Source organism: Peromyscus eremicus, chromosome 1 (genome assembly GCF_949786415.1).
Source record: "Peromyscus eremicus chromosome 1, PerEre_H2_v1, whole genome shotgun sequence".
Classification (NCBI taxonomy): Eukaryota; Metazoa; Chordata; class Mammalia; order Rodentia; family Cricetidae; genus Peromyscus; species Peromyscus eremicus.
This window is the reverse complement of record NC_081416.1, coordinates 116,559,446-116,575,064: the sequence shown is the minus strand read 5'-3', so window position 1 is coordinate 116,575,064 and position 15,619 is coordinate 116,559,446. Positions and strand designations below refer to the sequence as shown.

The following is a 15,619-nucleotide window of genomic DNA, read 5'->3' as shown; positions in this document are numbered from 1 at the left end:
ATTCCCACCCATGCTCCTGTAGGTAACCTCCACCAAGTTCCTTGGCTCACCAAGCTAGACTTGGGTGTAACTGTTTCTCCAGTCCGTCGCTGATGATCTGGGATGGACATTTATTCATCTCCCCAGGAAAAGTCACACAACAGAATCCTTCTCTTTAAGTATTTCTGTAGAACATATGCCCAGACCCTTTCATTCTGCCTCTCAGAAAATCCTTCCACCGTCTGCATTTAAACGACCTTGGGCACCCACCCAGGACCAAAACGTAACATTGCTTGCTGCCTCTTTCCCTCAAGTTCCTTCACACTTTAGCTAAAGCCTTCAGGGTTTTACTCAGCCTTTGGGGCAACCACCTCCCTAAGGTGATTCAGGGAGAACTCACCACCTCTGGAAATCCCCAGGTCCCTCTCACAATCACAAAAGCCTTGTCTCACGTCCACACACCACCCCACTGAGAACCCACTGGTGCTACTGGTCACCCATCACCCAAGATCCCCCTGCTCTGTGTATTCCAAGTCTGGGTGGGTCTTCCTTCCTTTATTCTCCAGAGTCCGCATGGGCCCTCTGAAACACGAATTCAGCCAGCACCATCTGCCCCTGCTCAAATATTCCCCTTCACCCCTTAACTAAACCCAGATGACCCTGAGGACAAGTCCCACCAAAACCACAAGCTGCTCTGTCCCTCTCACACCAGCACACTGAACACAAATGGGGGCAGCTGGTGACCTTGAAGCTCACTCCCAGTCCTAGGAGGCCAGGCCACTCCAGGCACCTGCTTCCTATGCACCTGCCTCTAAGTTACTTTGTCATTGGCCCAAAGCTTCAGCGTCTTCTACCAATCTTGTCAAGGCATCCTCATAGAAGACCCAAACACACTGTACCAGCTTCCTTGGCCCCTCCAGGCCAATGCCTTCTTCCTCATGCTCCTTCAGTGACCCTTGCTGGGTCCTTTAGCGACTCACAGCCACATGCCGGACCCATTCACCTTGAAATATGAACTGCCCACTCCCACCTTCTCATGGCCCATCCTTCTGGTCCATTCAAACTTCTCCCGCCTCACAGGGCCCTCCAATCTGGACGTAAGCCCTCTCCATCAGCCATGGCCTAGCTTCACACTGTACATCAGATAGCCCACACCCACCTGTGGTCCATCACTGCTACAATCCGAGGAACCCGGCCTCCCAATCAGGCAGCACCCCGACCTAATGTAGGCAGCCCACACCCAAGCCACTGGGCAAACTGGGTGGGTGAGTTTCGCTTTGAATCCGTGTTCTCTGACCTCAAACCGTCATTCTCCAATGGCTCACAGGCTTGTGCTTCTTCGGTAGGCTTGCCGTCCACTCCCTGACAACTCCCTCATTATCATCTCCTTAACTTCCCACCCCATTCTCCACCCGGCTCTCAGCCCATGACCCAGCCTCCCACTCGTCAAAGGCAGGAGGCATGGGACTCCTGTACCTTCCCACCACGCCCAAACCTCACAACGGCCTCCTTTTTAGAGAAAGATGTCCCTCTTCCTCCTCCGAGGTACGACCCTTCCCTGTTGCTCTAAACCAAGCTTCTCATCATCTCCAGGATGAGGCTCCCCCGCTGCCTGGCTTCTCTTGTAGCAGCCAGCCCAATCTGAAACTATGCTCACTGTAGTTCCCCCATATCAAAAACCTCCTGGCTCTCCCATACGCCCCTCCTTTCCTGCTTCCCATGTGCCTTCCAACACACTTGGCTCCGAACGCTGCCTTGAGACTGACTTACGCCAGGACACCAGCAGCCACCACACCACCTCTCAGGAGCCCTCAACCAATGCCAAAGCCCTGCTTCTAGGGATGTTTCCCCACCAGCTGCTACTCTAGGTTACCCTTTCCCAGCCAGCCACCCCTCCTCCATCCTCTTTGCTAGCTCCTTCTCCTACCTGGCCACTCAGTAAAGGATGGGAGCTCCCAGGCTCATCCCTGTCCTCTCCTTCAGCGACACTGCCCAGTCTTTTCCCTTCAGCACCCCTGCTGAGCCCCGTCTTATCAACAACTCCCTTCCCAGCTGTGCTCCCAAAGAGATCATGTTGGTATTGAACTGGGCTTCCTTGCCTGCCTCCTAACGGTTCCTCTTCCGGGATCCTCCACCGCTATTAGCAGCGTATGCCAAAGTCCTTCACTTCCTCTCTTTTCTTGACCCTGATGTCCTGTCATCCCGAGGACCATCTAACAGACCATGGACGGAAACTATCCCCTATGTGACGTTCCAGCCTCAGCATTCGCTCTGACCTACAGAGTCACCCTGCTTCAACCTTTTCCTTCCAGCTCATTTTCCACAGAGTCTCTGCCACTGTCTTGGAACCTAACGAGGATCTTGTCACAGACCCTCAGTATTACTCAGCTTTCTACACACACACACACACACACACACACACACACACACACACACACACACAGAGAGAGAGAGAGAGGGGGGGGATTAGTTGACTGATTAGAGGATTACAGGAGTCACTTCTCTCCTTCCGTCAGATGGGTCTCGGGGATTGAACTCAGGTTGTCAGGCTTGACGGCACGTGCCTTTACCTACCGAGCCATCTTGCCAGTCCCTACTCAGTTTCCTCCAGTCTCATCATACCCGTGTCTCTGCCACTTTCCCCAGTCACATCTGATTTGGACCTGGCCTACTTCTTTCTCCAACCCCTGCCCAGGGTCCTACCGTCCCCTGCTGAGATCCTGCCATTAGGGTCTGATGCTAGTTTTTCAAGCATTCAGGACTGCTCTCTCCACTCTGGGTCTGGGCGCCCGACACGGTGTCCACCTGGACACGGTGCTCCCTGCTTCCCATGGTGGCTCCTTCAGAGGTGCGTCTCCTAAGCACACACGCTGAAGCTGCTGTCAGCCTTCACGCCCTTCTTCCCCTCTGAGGACAACTTGCAGAGATTTTTACTGCTGGTTCATTGGCAGGATTTATTTCTTGGAGGTGGAGGGTTTGCTCACAGGAGCAAGCAGAGTCTGTCTCACTCACAAAAACGCAAATTTCAGGGGTAGGGGCATATCTGTTTTACTCATCAATGAGTCCATGTGGAATAGTACTTTGGACATAGTGGATTAAAATACATTAAAATTTTAGCTTCTTCTTCTTCTTCTTCTTCTTCTTCTTCTTCTTCTTCTTCTTCTTCTCCTCCTCCTCCTCCTCCTCCTCCTCCTCCTCCTCCTCCTCCTTCTCCTTCTTCTTTTTGATGTGGTGTTATTTAATTACCAATGTGGCTGAAATGTTTCTGTTAGAAAGTACTGGTAAACAGCGGTGGTATCATCCCAGATTATGGCACTGGTGACCTAACTTCCAATGACAATGAAATGTTTTATGCGGTAAACAATATAGAGGGGCACAAGATGTCGCGGGGTGCAGAGAGGACAGATAAGTTGGGCTAGGTGACAACATATTGGACATGTCAAACTAATGAGTCTGAAATCATGAGTCATCACTACTTAGCCAAATGCCTCCCAAGTGGCTTAAGTCAAGTATCCACACATGTGCAGATCTGGAGGCCACCACTGGGGTGACAACGGAGAATGTGTTTCAACATGGTCATACGGGGCCGTGTGGTGGCATGCTGTCTGGACTCAGTACCGCCATCTCCACATTCTCCTTCCCATACTCAGAGAACTGGAATTACTAGAAGAAACAAAGGTTTCTCTGGCCGTCTCCACGAGGGGCTTCCGAGCGGGCTGAGGGACAGCAGTGTGGGGAAATCACCAGTCCATCTTCCATGGCACAAATGCTAAGTCACACAGTGTAGGGAGAGAGCAGAACACCACAGCCACCCCCACACTACTTCTGCTCTCAACCAACCCTTCGAGTCTGAACATTAATGTTCACTCCCTCCAGGAGATTATCCGCTCCCATGGAGCAAGAAAATCCACTTCTCACAGAGGTTAATAAACTTACAGATCTCATTACTCAAAGAGGTCATGCTGGTGAGAATTTTAATGCATTTTTAAGAGAAAAAGTCTGGAAGAATATTAACAACGGAACAATGCTACTGTGAGATGCAAAGGCAGAGAGGTCACCCATAGGATGGAGCAAGGGCTCCTTCCTCGCATGGGTCCCCTACCCATGGATGGCAAAGCACTCCCAATCTGACCAGAGCAGGCACCATCACTGACCATGGGATCCAGGGCGTCCTGCCTCTGCTCCCACACCTGGATCTCTCAGCATGCTGGCTACTTGCCTAGCTGTGGCCACCTTTAAAATAATCTTCTTGATTCTTCAAGAGCCCCCTGAAGGCTGGTGATAAATCTGTCTTTGCTCTAGCTATCTCCCTGCCCCAATCCATTACAGCAGCTCATCAATTCATTCCCTTTCTTCTTGATCTAGCCCCCAGCTCCTGGCTAATCCTCAGTTAGCCCTGAAAGGGAACAGCAGACCCAGCCCCCTCCTCCTTCCTCCCAGCTTAATAACGCTATGGGGATGGGAGTGCAGCTCCACAGTGGGGCCCTCGCCAACATGCGTGAGGCCCAGACTTCCATCTCCAGCACTGCAAAATAAGCAAGTGGATAAACCAAAGTGCCACAGTACACACCTGCTCTCAAGTTCTTCCGGGACCTGGAGGGAGAACTTCCGGAGGCTTATGACTCCTAAGTTCCGTTCCTGCCTGCCTCCAACCTCACCGCCTCTTTCTCTAACATCGCCAACACCCCCTTTGCTTTGCTCTCGGCCTCCTCACACGTTCCACTTACAAAACGAAACTCACCCTTCCTTGGACCCCGACTTATCCTCACATTCACCTTCGTCTGCAATCACTTTCTACTCTCTCTCCAACTGTGAGTGGATTTGGGCTCTCCCACTTAGCTGAATCCCCTCTCAAATTCCATCAGTGCCCTGACACTCCCACTGCCATGATATTTAGCAGCAGCCACCTTTAGGGTCCACCATCCTCTGAGCTTTAGGAAGTCCCCAGCCTTGTTGAGGATAGCCCACTTAATAGCCTTATCTTCTATCGCTTCTACGGCCCGTCTCCTCCGCTTTTGTCTCTGTCTGAGTCTCCCAGTCCCATTCCCTTCTGGCCTGGTGATTCTTCCCTGCAAGCGTGGTTCTTTGCCTAGGTTTTACCTTTTGTCTTAGCTTACTCTTTCCCTGGCTGGGTGGTCAATCCCTATCAGGTGAAGGCTCCCAAGACTGTGTGACTATCCCAATTGCTGAGTTTGTAGTTCTAGCGTGGACAGACAGCCACACATGGAAATTCACCACCCGACACTGAACTCCCAGCCTTTCCTCCGGGAAAGACACCTTTCCTCTCCCTTCCGCTCCGAGCCTCAGCACCATCAGCCGCCAACCCTAGAAGCATCCACATTGCTGACAACTCAACCTGTGTCTCTCATTCCAGCAATTCTATCATGAGGACATCAGCCTCCAGCCACTGCGCCCAGAGAACAATTTTATTCTCTAACAGGATTAAGCTCGATTCTCAACTCAGCCACTTCCTGGCTCAGAGCTTGAACAGGTTGCCGAATCTCCCGAACCCAGCTTCAACTATTAAAGCGAGGATTGTCTCGAGGATGAAATGAGATGTGAGAGGACAGATATCACAGTCTCCCCTGATGTGTTTACCTGTGTCCAGACTAGACAAGCACACAAGAAAGACCCCTCCTAACCCCGCTGAGATCCCCACACGCGTGTTTATTGCGCTGTGTGTACCCCTGGAGTGACCTTGGAACCATCCCAAGGCTTGCACCGTCCTGTCTGTCTGTGACGTGTCTGCTCTCTCCTTTTTGGCTTTCCTCACTTCCTGCCTGGACTGTGGCTCTTTCCTGTAAGGCAGTGGTTCTCAACCTGTGGCTCTCGACCCCTTTGGGGTTGAACAACCCTTTCAGAGAGGTCGCCTAAGACCATCGGAAAACACAGATATTTACAGTATAACCCATAACAGTAGCAAAATTACAGTTATGAAAATCATCTTATGGTTGGGGGGTCACCACGACATGAGGAGCTGTATTAAAGGGTCGCAGTGTTAGGAAGATTGAGGATCACTCCTGTAAGGTCTCTTTCTTTCTAATCTCCTAAGTCTCTATGCTGCCCTTCATCACCGTCTCTAGAAAAATTTCCCTAAAATAATTATTCTTCCCTTCAGAGTAGAAGCTATCCCCTCACTGCCCACAGACTGAAGTCCAATGATAGCACGTTTCAGCCTTCTACACCTCTTTATCTCCAAGCCAGGGCCCCCACTGCCCAGGTCAGGTCTCACTCTGAGAGCAGGATTAACCGCTCCCTGACCATCTCAATCAGTTAACAGGTGGAGGACAGTGGATCTGAGGCTCTGGTGTAGCTCGGTGGATGAGATGGGGAGACGGCGGCTTCTTAGCGAGATGAAATGACTTATCCATGCTCACACAGCAGCCAGGGGCCTGGGGATTGATCTGTTCATCCGTACCCTCCCTAGCTCCAACAGACAGCCCTGCACGAGGACACAGGCCTCAGTGGGTGGAACAGTCGCACCCATCTTGAGTCTACCTGGAGGAGGCAGGGGCCACTTCTTCACATCATCTGAGCTAAAATGCACCTCGATACCGCCACCACCAACAGCTCCCTGCCCTGCCCCTTGGAACATCCTGGAGCAGGCTGCATCCCTTTTCCCATGAGGCCCTTCTCAGTTACCCTTCTCTCCCAGGATGCAGAAGCCAGAGCAATCCTCTTTTCTCCACTTATCTGAACAACTCCAATTAAACACTTTCCCAATTAAAGACCTCGGAAGGGCTACAAAGCACAGTTGGTGGGTCTGCAGTGTTCCTCACTAATTAGGTCCCTGTGGACAGCTCTACCCCATGACCCAGACAGGACGCCCCAGAGCTCCCGAAGGGCTGGCTGGGCTCAGCTGCTCTCATGAGGGATCCAGATCCAGGGTTTCCCAGGAAGGGCAAACAACAGAGCCTACCTGAGCCCCCTCACTCCAGCACAGTGGGAAGCCAGGATCAATAGTTCCCTTGGCCAGGAGGCACCCATGTACCAAACGGTTTCTTAAGTCAGAGAGTCCATGTTCTCACATTCCTCCGAGGAATAAGAAGAAGACTATCAAGTTTGTGAATAAAAATGCTGTTGAAAAAAAATCTCTTTAGTCTTTGACAAATGTCTAAATGTGTTCCCCACAAGTGTATTTTTATTCTAACAAGCTAATTTGAAATATAATTTAAATAATTATATCTCTACCAGAATGATACCATATGACTAACAGCACCTTGGTGGCAGAAGTACTGGAGACTTCATAGAGCTTTCAAAGAGGCTTCCATTCTGCCTCTTCCCACACAGAACACACCCCGCTAGGAGACTGGTGCATGATGCCAGCTCTCACCTCCAAACCTATAAATACGCTGGGGGCCGCCCGCAAGCCCAATACCTAGAAGATGCAGGAACACAGCACAGCAGTGCTGAAGAGGCCAGGGAATCAGAAACAACACCCCAAGCCTTCTGCTTCCGCCCCTGCCATGCATCTCTTTGCTCAATTCATTAAGCAGAATGGAACTCTCTCGATGTAGAAGGCCAGGGCTCGTACACTGGGGACTTCTGGTGTTCTGCAAATCCCTTTTCTCCATTGTAAATACACTGTGTGCATGCTGTCTGCTTCACAGTCGACGAAGCTGAGGGGAGTTCTTGTCTTCTCAAATGAAGTCTCTGTGTCTACCCCACGAGCCAAAGCGAAGTTTTAAATGCTTCAGGCTGAGGAGACACTGCTGATGTACATGTGCGTTTACTCTTGCGTGTTGTGTGTGTGTATTCTGTGGTACTGGGAATAGTACCCAGGGCCTTGTGCATGCTAGGCAAGGATTCTATCACTGAGCTACACCCCCAGTCCTGGTGCTTGCTTGTTTTGTATGGAAAAAAAAAGTCTTAAAACTAAAGCAAAGAATATAATGTCCTTCCTGCATGTACGTTATCTGCCAATCCTTTCCTTAAGGGAATTTTCTTTGAAGAGATGGACAATGGTCTTTTGAAGCACAAAAAGATTTCTAAATGGGGCACGGGGCTTTCTCTTGCAAGGAACTATCCCATCTGAGGCTCGAAGCAGAATTACTCTGCCCGGTATTTCTAAACAAGGATGTATGCTTCGAGCAGCTGGGTCTCAGTCCAGCACCCACCCTTAGCAACGACAAGGAGTCCTTAATGTCCTCACCACGATTCACTCAGGAGCAGTGACTCACCCAAAATTACCCAGGCTCCCCAAATTACCCAGCGCTAATTGTGATCCTGGTCTTCTCTGCCATTTTCCCCTTCAGTAATTCATTTAAAGCCAACAACCGCCTTAAGGAATTGTTGAAAAGTCTTTTTAAAAATACTCTGCCTTGTTCTTAGCAGATTGACAAAAATGTATCCGATTTGGCAAAAGGACAACTTAGAATTAGGTGTAGATTTAAATGATGATGTGTTTTTATAATTATTGGCAGGAGAAGATGGCCACTCGAGATATGTTTTGATGCTGTTGTAAAAAGCATGCTACAAAACAGACATATAGAATGATTTCATCTTGTTAAAAATATATTTCCCTTGGTAGACATACATCTAGACACACAGTCATACACACATGGAAAAGAGGCTGTAAAGACAGAGAAGCAACTGCTGATGAGGTTATCCCTAAGATGTGGGATGTAAAGTCGTTTTCACTTCCTTCCGCACACTGTTCTTCTTTAGTACGAGCATGCAATGTTCTTATAATTAGGGGGAAAAGCAAAGCTATTCTCATTTTCTTTAAAAACAAAAACAAACAGTAGATGAGAAAGGGTAAAGACCACATAAGGATGGGGCCGTAAAACTGTGTTAGAGCATTAGAGGGCTGTGGAGATGCCCCGAGGGTAAAGTGCTTGTTGCAGAAGCACTAAGGACCTGAGTTCAGATTCCAATAGCCACATAAAAGTTGGGTGTGGTGACATGTCTACAATGTGGAGGTAGAGACACGACATGTGGATCCCAGGGGTTCATTGGCCAGGCAATCTGACTGAAATGGTGAGCTCTGGGTTCTGTGATAAACCCTGTCTCAAAAACACGAGAGAGAGAGAGAGAGAGAGAGAGAGAGAGAGAGAGAGAGAGAGAGAGAGAGGCAGAGACAGCCAGTTGCAGGCACACAGAGACACCCAATGTCAACCTTTTGCCTCCTTCCACATGTGTAGATATTGGTCAGCATGTGCACACACACACACACACACACACACACACACACACACCAAAAACCTGAGCTAGGAGAACAGTTAGGAATGAGCTCTGATGAGTGTGCTTGACTCTAAGCTCCCCAAGAGGCATTACAGAAAAGAGACATGGTAATGTCTACAAACCAGAGACCGTTAAGAACAGCAAACCACCTGCTCCGCTCCAAGTCCTTCTTCAGGGGACTGTGCAAAAGCCACAAATGGGATCATGACCAGTCCTAATAACCGTCAAGGTTAAGAATGGCGAGAGGCTTCCAGTATGGATGATAAGATTTCCCCAAATAGAAGTGACCGCAGACACTTGGTCCAGCCCCTGCTACCCTCTGACCTCTAACCACTCACTCTGGTTTAGCCACTTGGCCCTCTTCACTGTTCACTAACATGCTGGGCATGCTCCTGCCTCAGGGCCTTTGCACGTGCTGTTGACTCTACCAAGAACACTCTCCCCTCATATCTCTGACGTGGTATGCTTTTCTTCCTCTAGGTCTGTGAACCTCTTTCTCAGTGAGTTCCTCCAACTGGTCATCTAAAACCTACTTTGCCCCAGCATCGTGGAGCCCATTTCCTTAATTTTTAAGGTTGCCTAATCAGTTGAATTTTTTAAACAAAACCAAAACAGTCCAAAGAGAACATTTTTTCATACCTGTTTATTTGTTCAGATGATATCTATGCATTTGGTATCTAGTCCCTTCTAAACTCTGGGACTTTCCCAGTGCAGACACTGAGGGAGATTGCTTTTTAATTAAACCAGAGTGATCCTAAATGCCAACAGCCTTTTGGTACCTCTCCAGTGAGACATCTGCCCTAAGCTCCCCAAATACATGGACATCCCACCATCAACTCTTAGACCTTTCAGATGATAACATTTTGTTTCCATCACAGCATTTAAACACAAAGCAAGTACCTGAATATGTGGCTTATCTCTCTTTTTAAATACATAAAACCCACAGAGGCAGGAATCAACCAGTGGGCCTGCTCATCTCTGGGTCCCCGACAGCACTGGACAACTGTCTCACAGATGAAGAATTCGAATGAACCTTAGTGAAGTTGAATAATAACCAAAAAAAAAAAAAAAAAAAAAAAAAAAAAAACCTGGACCAAGAGAAGACAAGTTCATTTTCAAATATTTTTAAATTTTATTTTATGTGATGGATGTTTGGTCTGCCTGCATATATGTCTATGTGTCTATGTACCATGTGCGGGCCTGGTGCCCATGGAGGCCAGCAGAGGGCGTTAGAACCCCTGGGACTGATGGTTGTGAGCCATACGTGGGTCCTAGGAGTTAAACCTGTGTCCTCTGGAAGAGCAGCCAGTGCTCTTAACCACTGAGCCAACTTTCCAGGCCCTGAGTGACTCTATTTTAGTTAACTAAGAGCCTAAAGTAAAGCCCTGTAATTTGTAAAAGAACACAGTGTGGTTCCGAGGTGGGAAAGAACATCAGAAGTTAAGCAGTATAGATCCCTGAAAGGCAGCCAACTGTATCAGATAACCAAGACTGTGGCATTCGTCCACCGCAAGCATTCGTAGCTCAACAAAACACAGGCGAGCCAGTAATACAGCCGATCTTATTTGTAAACACTGGCGAAATCAGCTGCGAGTCACAACAGCTGACAAGATGCCTTTTCTGCGGGCCATTTATAGACAGTAAGAAGATAATCTACAGCTCCAATACTTGCCTGACAACGAACCCACATCACAATCAAAGCAGAATGCCTGCTTTGGCATTGAAACAAAACTGTATCCAAATGTGATTCCTTTCTCTCTTGGTCCTGTGACTCCCCACTTAAGAAAATCATATAGCCGGGCGGTGGTGGCGCACGCCTTTAATCCCAGCACTCGGGAGGCAGAGCCAGGCGGATCTCTGTGAGCTCGAGGCCAGCCTGGTCTCCAAAGCGAGTTCCAGGAAAGGCGCAAAGCTACACAGAGAAACCCTGTCTCGAAAAACCAAAAAAAAAAAAAAAAAAAAGAAAATCATATAGAAGGGAATCCAAAACGCCTCATAACTTGAGGCTGGCATCCAAGCAAGGCTTCCACCATGCAGAGAGGGACTCAATCATAAGATCTTTACGGCAGGCCTACGAGGTCAGCCACTGAACCGCACGTTGGGATGCAAGGGTGAGGAGGTAAGTCCTATCGTTGTGCAATGATCGGAGGGCGATGGGGTGTTAAAAAAAATCAACAAAACCCGGACAATGACAGGTGTGCCATGGCAAGGGACTGTAGGGTACACAGGTGGGGCTGTGTGAGAGTTATGGCAACGAGTGTTCTGGATGTCATAGTGTGAAGGAAGGGGAGAAGATGTCTGCAAAGCCAGGGTAGGAGGATTTCAGGCACCCGAAGGCCCCAGGAATATGGATGAGCGCATTCCCAGCCCTGCAGAGAGTTCTACAGGACAAGGCTGAGCCAGAATGTACTTACTCCTATACTGAGGCTGAGAGGAAGTGAAGAAAGAAAGAGATCGTCGGGAAAGTTGGGAGGCGATGGATGGAGGGTTCCTCTGGAATGGAGGCCAGGAATCTTCAGAATGTAGTAAGTGGCACCACAGAGTGACTGGTGACGCTGGAGATAAGGCAGAGGCCCATGCCTTTGTCTGCTGAAGGGTGTTTAGACAGGAGAGTGACAAGATCTGATTTGCAATCTTAAAAGCCAGTCCCTCGGCTCCTAGGAAAAGAATGGACTGACGGTAACCCAGAGCGAAAGATGGGGGTGCGGGGTGTCGAAAAGTGTACCCATCCAAGAAGGAGGCAATGGTGGCCAGGGCTGGGGCCAGGGCTATGGTTACTGGAGAGTGTGCGTGCTCCAGATGAACCTGGAAAGTAGAACTCACAGGGCCAATAACAGCCTGGATATGGGACGGGGGAGAACCAAGGATGATGGGTAAATTATCAGAAAGACAGTGGGGCCACCGATTGAGTGGGAGGAGAGAGGGATGATGGGAACTAGAGGCAAGAGCTCCAGGGATGGATGAATTAGACACCCAGAGAAAGGTCTGTGGTGGGAATAAAAATGTAGGGTTGGTGGCATATCGGAAGTAATACTTAAAGCCATGCGGGCTGTGAGGGTAAGTTGAGGAATCAGATAAGATGACCAGGGAAGAGAGTATTGACAGAGAAGAGGAACCAGGACAAGTTCCTAAGCATCGCCACCACTGGGAGTCAGACAAAGGAGCAAGCAGTAGGCAGGCAGAAGAAGAACCATCAACAACATGGGAGGAAAGACAGAGGCGTGTGGTGTCAGAGGGGCTGGGAGGGCGCGGAATCAGGGAGGAAGGACCACTGGTGAGGAACACTGAGGAGGGGTGGGAAAAGGGCAGACATCGAGCAGTGTCTATGCTGAGGTAGAGGAAGAAGCCAGCTGGAGTGTGGTAGGAAAACGGTAGGAAAAGAAAATGAATGGAGATGATGGGTTTGCCCTGTCTTTGAGATATCCTCAGAAGGACGAGGCAGGGGAACAGAAGCAGGACAGGTACGCAGGATGGGGACAGGGAGTTCTTTTGAAGATGGGAAAGGCCAAACTGTGCTGCCCGATATGGCAGCCACTAGCTACATGTGGCTCCTTAAATCCAGGTCCTGAGTCACACTGGGCTCATTTCAAGTGCCCAGCGGCCTCAAGTGGCTGATGGCTGCTGTAACTGACCATATGGATTAGCACACTCCTGGTACTGCCGAGAGTTCTCTCCCACGGTTCTGAACTAGGGTGAGCTCCTATATTGACGCTGATGGGGCGTTAAGAAAGCGGTCTGGAAGGGGATGGGCGGAGTCTACACCAGTAGAGAGCTGAAGGGCAGCAGGAAAGACTGGCCTTTCAGCGAACAGGCAGGAGGAGAGCGGCAGTGGCACTCTTGCTGTAGGACAGGCAGGAAGATGGAGAGCTTGCCTCGGTCTGTGGCTGCTACTTTGTCCACAAAAGGGGAGGCAAGGGGTGCAGAAGGAAAGGTCGAGCAATGTCTGAGCGATGCCTGAAAGGAGCCCGCACAAAGCAGCTGCCTCGGAACGCTGTCACACACACTGGAGACATCACATCCCTAATGCAGGACACTTCACCGAAGTGAAAGGGCAGGAAACACCTAAGGGGGAATGCAGCCTCAGCGAGGAAGTCAAGTCAGGTGGCTGGCTCTTTATTTCCTTAAATCCTTGTCCGGTCTGATGGGGCTCTGACGAGGACCACAGCCAGGTCTGCTACAGGCTGCTGTTATTGGCTCGTCCTTCCCATCCTACACAACTCTCGGAAAGGATGGCAGTAGTTCTGTTTTTTATTAAAATGGCTCCCTCCATCCACCTCCTCTGCCTGGACTATTTACCTGCCCCTAGCTCCATCTCATTTTACAGTCATGGCTTGTACATTCACACGAACTACAGAAGGGACTATATTTTAAAATGGCAGGGAGAACTAAGAGCTACAAATCAGCTATTAGCTACAAGAAGTGAGTAATGCACATTTATTGAGTGATGTTAAAATTACATGAAAGACATGTTCTGTGTTTAAAACAAAATGCCCAAGCTACTCCTCCCTGTTTTTCCACAAACAAAAACTGTTTTCTGGTATTTTCTTTAAGCTTTTGTGAGTAAACATTTTCATTTCCACAGACGTATTTTAACCACATTAGCCACAGAGTTTCAATGTTTGTTTTTGATATGCAAGTGGGCTCCTCTGGGTTTGTGTCAGCTGAGGGGGAGGCGCAGGAGAAGAGTTAAAATTTCAGGTCCTTTTAACTCCCATCTTGAGACCTACATTTGCTAACTCCTTCCCAAAGATTTTGTTTTTAAGTATGAAATCTGAGAGCCTCAAAGATTCCCACTGCTCAGAGCTCAGCTCTTTCATATCTGCTGAGAGATGGCTGAAAATGTTACAAAAATCTGCCACCCAGCTAGGGTGACTCTGTCTATCACGTCCCCCACCCCCCACCCCAGTTGCCCAACATGTTAAATCTCTTGGATAGGCATCAATATTCCTAAGCAAATTTCCGCTGGGCCCCTCTGTCCCCCATGTTCCTGTTGGCCACAGCCCTCCACTCTCCTTCTCCAAGCTCTCCCTTGCTTGCCTCCGCTCCCACCAAAACTCTACCTGCCCCCGGAGAAAGCCATTCCAGAGACTTGCCCGGAGCTAGGCACAGCAAAGCCGCTGACCCTTAGGGACTGGTCAGGCCACCAGGGCAATCTTGCCTCTTTCCACTGCACCCATGCCTTCCCACACTAATCTATCCCCAAAGAGAAGCAACTTCTCTAGACCTATACAGCAGAAGGCCCTGGGTCCCACGAAGGGCTGTTCGAAGAACTCTAGGCTCAGCAGCAGGGGACAGAGATTCAAGACCTCTGGTTCACTCCAACCATCCTCGTGGTCCCTGTCAGGCAGTGGCCTTGCCTCTGCCGATGAGCAACCATGCACTAGACTCTCCCGTTTTACAAATGCATCAGCTGTGCAAGCTGGAAGAAGTCACCCAACTACTCCGGACTCGGTTTCCTCAGGTGGAGAGCAAGCACAATAAGCATTCCCTGCATGGAGAAGCACCATGAACGTGCGCTCGCTCGCATCGGTGAGCAGAGGTAAGGAGTTACTGTGTTATTAGCACAGTGGCTCCTGACTCACAGCGCCTACTGCTCGGAGAGACGCCGAGGAGAAATCAATCCCGCTTTGAAAATTACTTTATATACTCAGAAACATTAGTCACTTCAACTGAGCATCTGGAGCCTCACCTAGGTTCCTTACAGATTTCCACCATCCTCAGCCATCTCTCAACGCTGCCTGCAAGTCCACTATTCCTACGCCGAAGGGTTATGATTGGGTGTGTTTCCTTTCCAGGAAAACTTCGATTTCCATGTCGCTGGCAATACATGCAGCCGTGAAGAATGGCAAACTGCTCTTCACACTCACAGACCCAGGCCCTGGAGTTGGTCGCGCCAGGGGCAAGGAGACCGCGGAATGGCTGAAGCGCCGAGACCAGCCCGGGTGCGGGTCCCCGCCAGGTGTCTCTGCGCCGGGTTAGCCGAGAAAGGAAGGGCCGTGGGCTCCCGGCGCAAAGTCCGCGCCCAGGCCGGGGGGACCCCCCACCCCTCCCCGAGCTCCCGCCGCAGCACGCGATCGGCGGCCCGGAGCCCCTCGCGGCCGCCCCGTGAGCTCACTCACCCCATCTCCGGCGCTGCTCCTGCGGCCGCTCCGACGGGGCCCCTGGCGTTCGCTGTCCGCCCGCTCGGCAGCTGCTCCCCGCGCGGCACATGCGGCGGCCCGAGTGCGCCCGGCTCAGCCCCGGCGCCGCTCCATTCCGCCGGCTGCGCGGCTTCTGTGCTGGTGTCGGGGCCGCCGCCAGGCGCAGGCGGCCGGGAGGGCGGGGGCTGGGCGGCCGGGGGCTGGGCGGCCGCGCTCGGGCGGAGCCGCCGGTGCCTCCCGCCCGCTCCTTACGTAACCTCGTGGCCCCCGGGCCGCCGCCGCCGCCCGCCTGGAGCCGGGGGCGCGGCAGCGTGTGC

The 15,619-nt window shown here is 50.6% G+C and overlaps 1 protein-coding gene across 1 annotated transcript in view; it reads right to left on the bottom strand.

Moving 5' to 3' along the window:
• Homer2 (homer scaffold protein 2) overlaps positions 1 to 15,444 on the bottom strand; it is a 92,899-nt gene extending 77,455 nt beyond the window's left edge. Inside the window, exon 1 of the mRNA XM_059253289.1 lies at positions 15,282 to 15,444. Within this exon, the coding sequence (XP_059109272.1) occupies positions 15,282 to 15,286 (5 nt within the window). The 5' untranslated portion in view covers positions 15,287 to 15,444. The remainder of the gene's footprint in view (positions 1 to 15,281) is intronic.
• Positions 15,445 to 15,619: the final 175 nt, after the last annotated feature.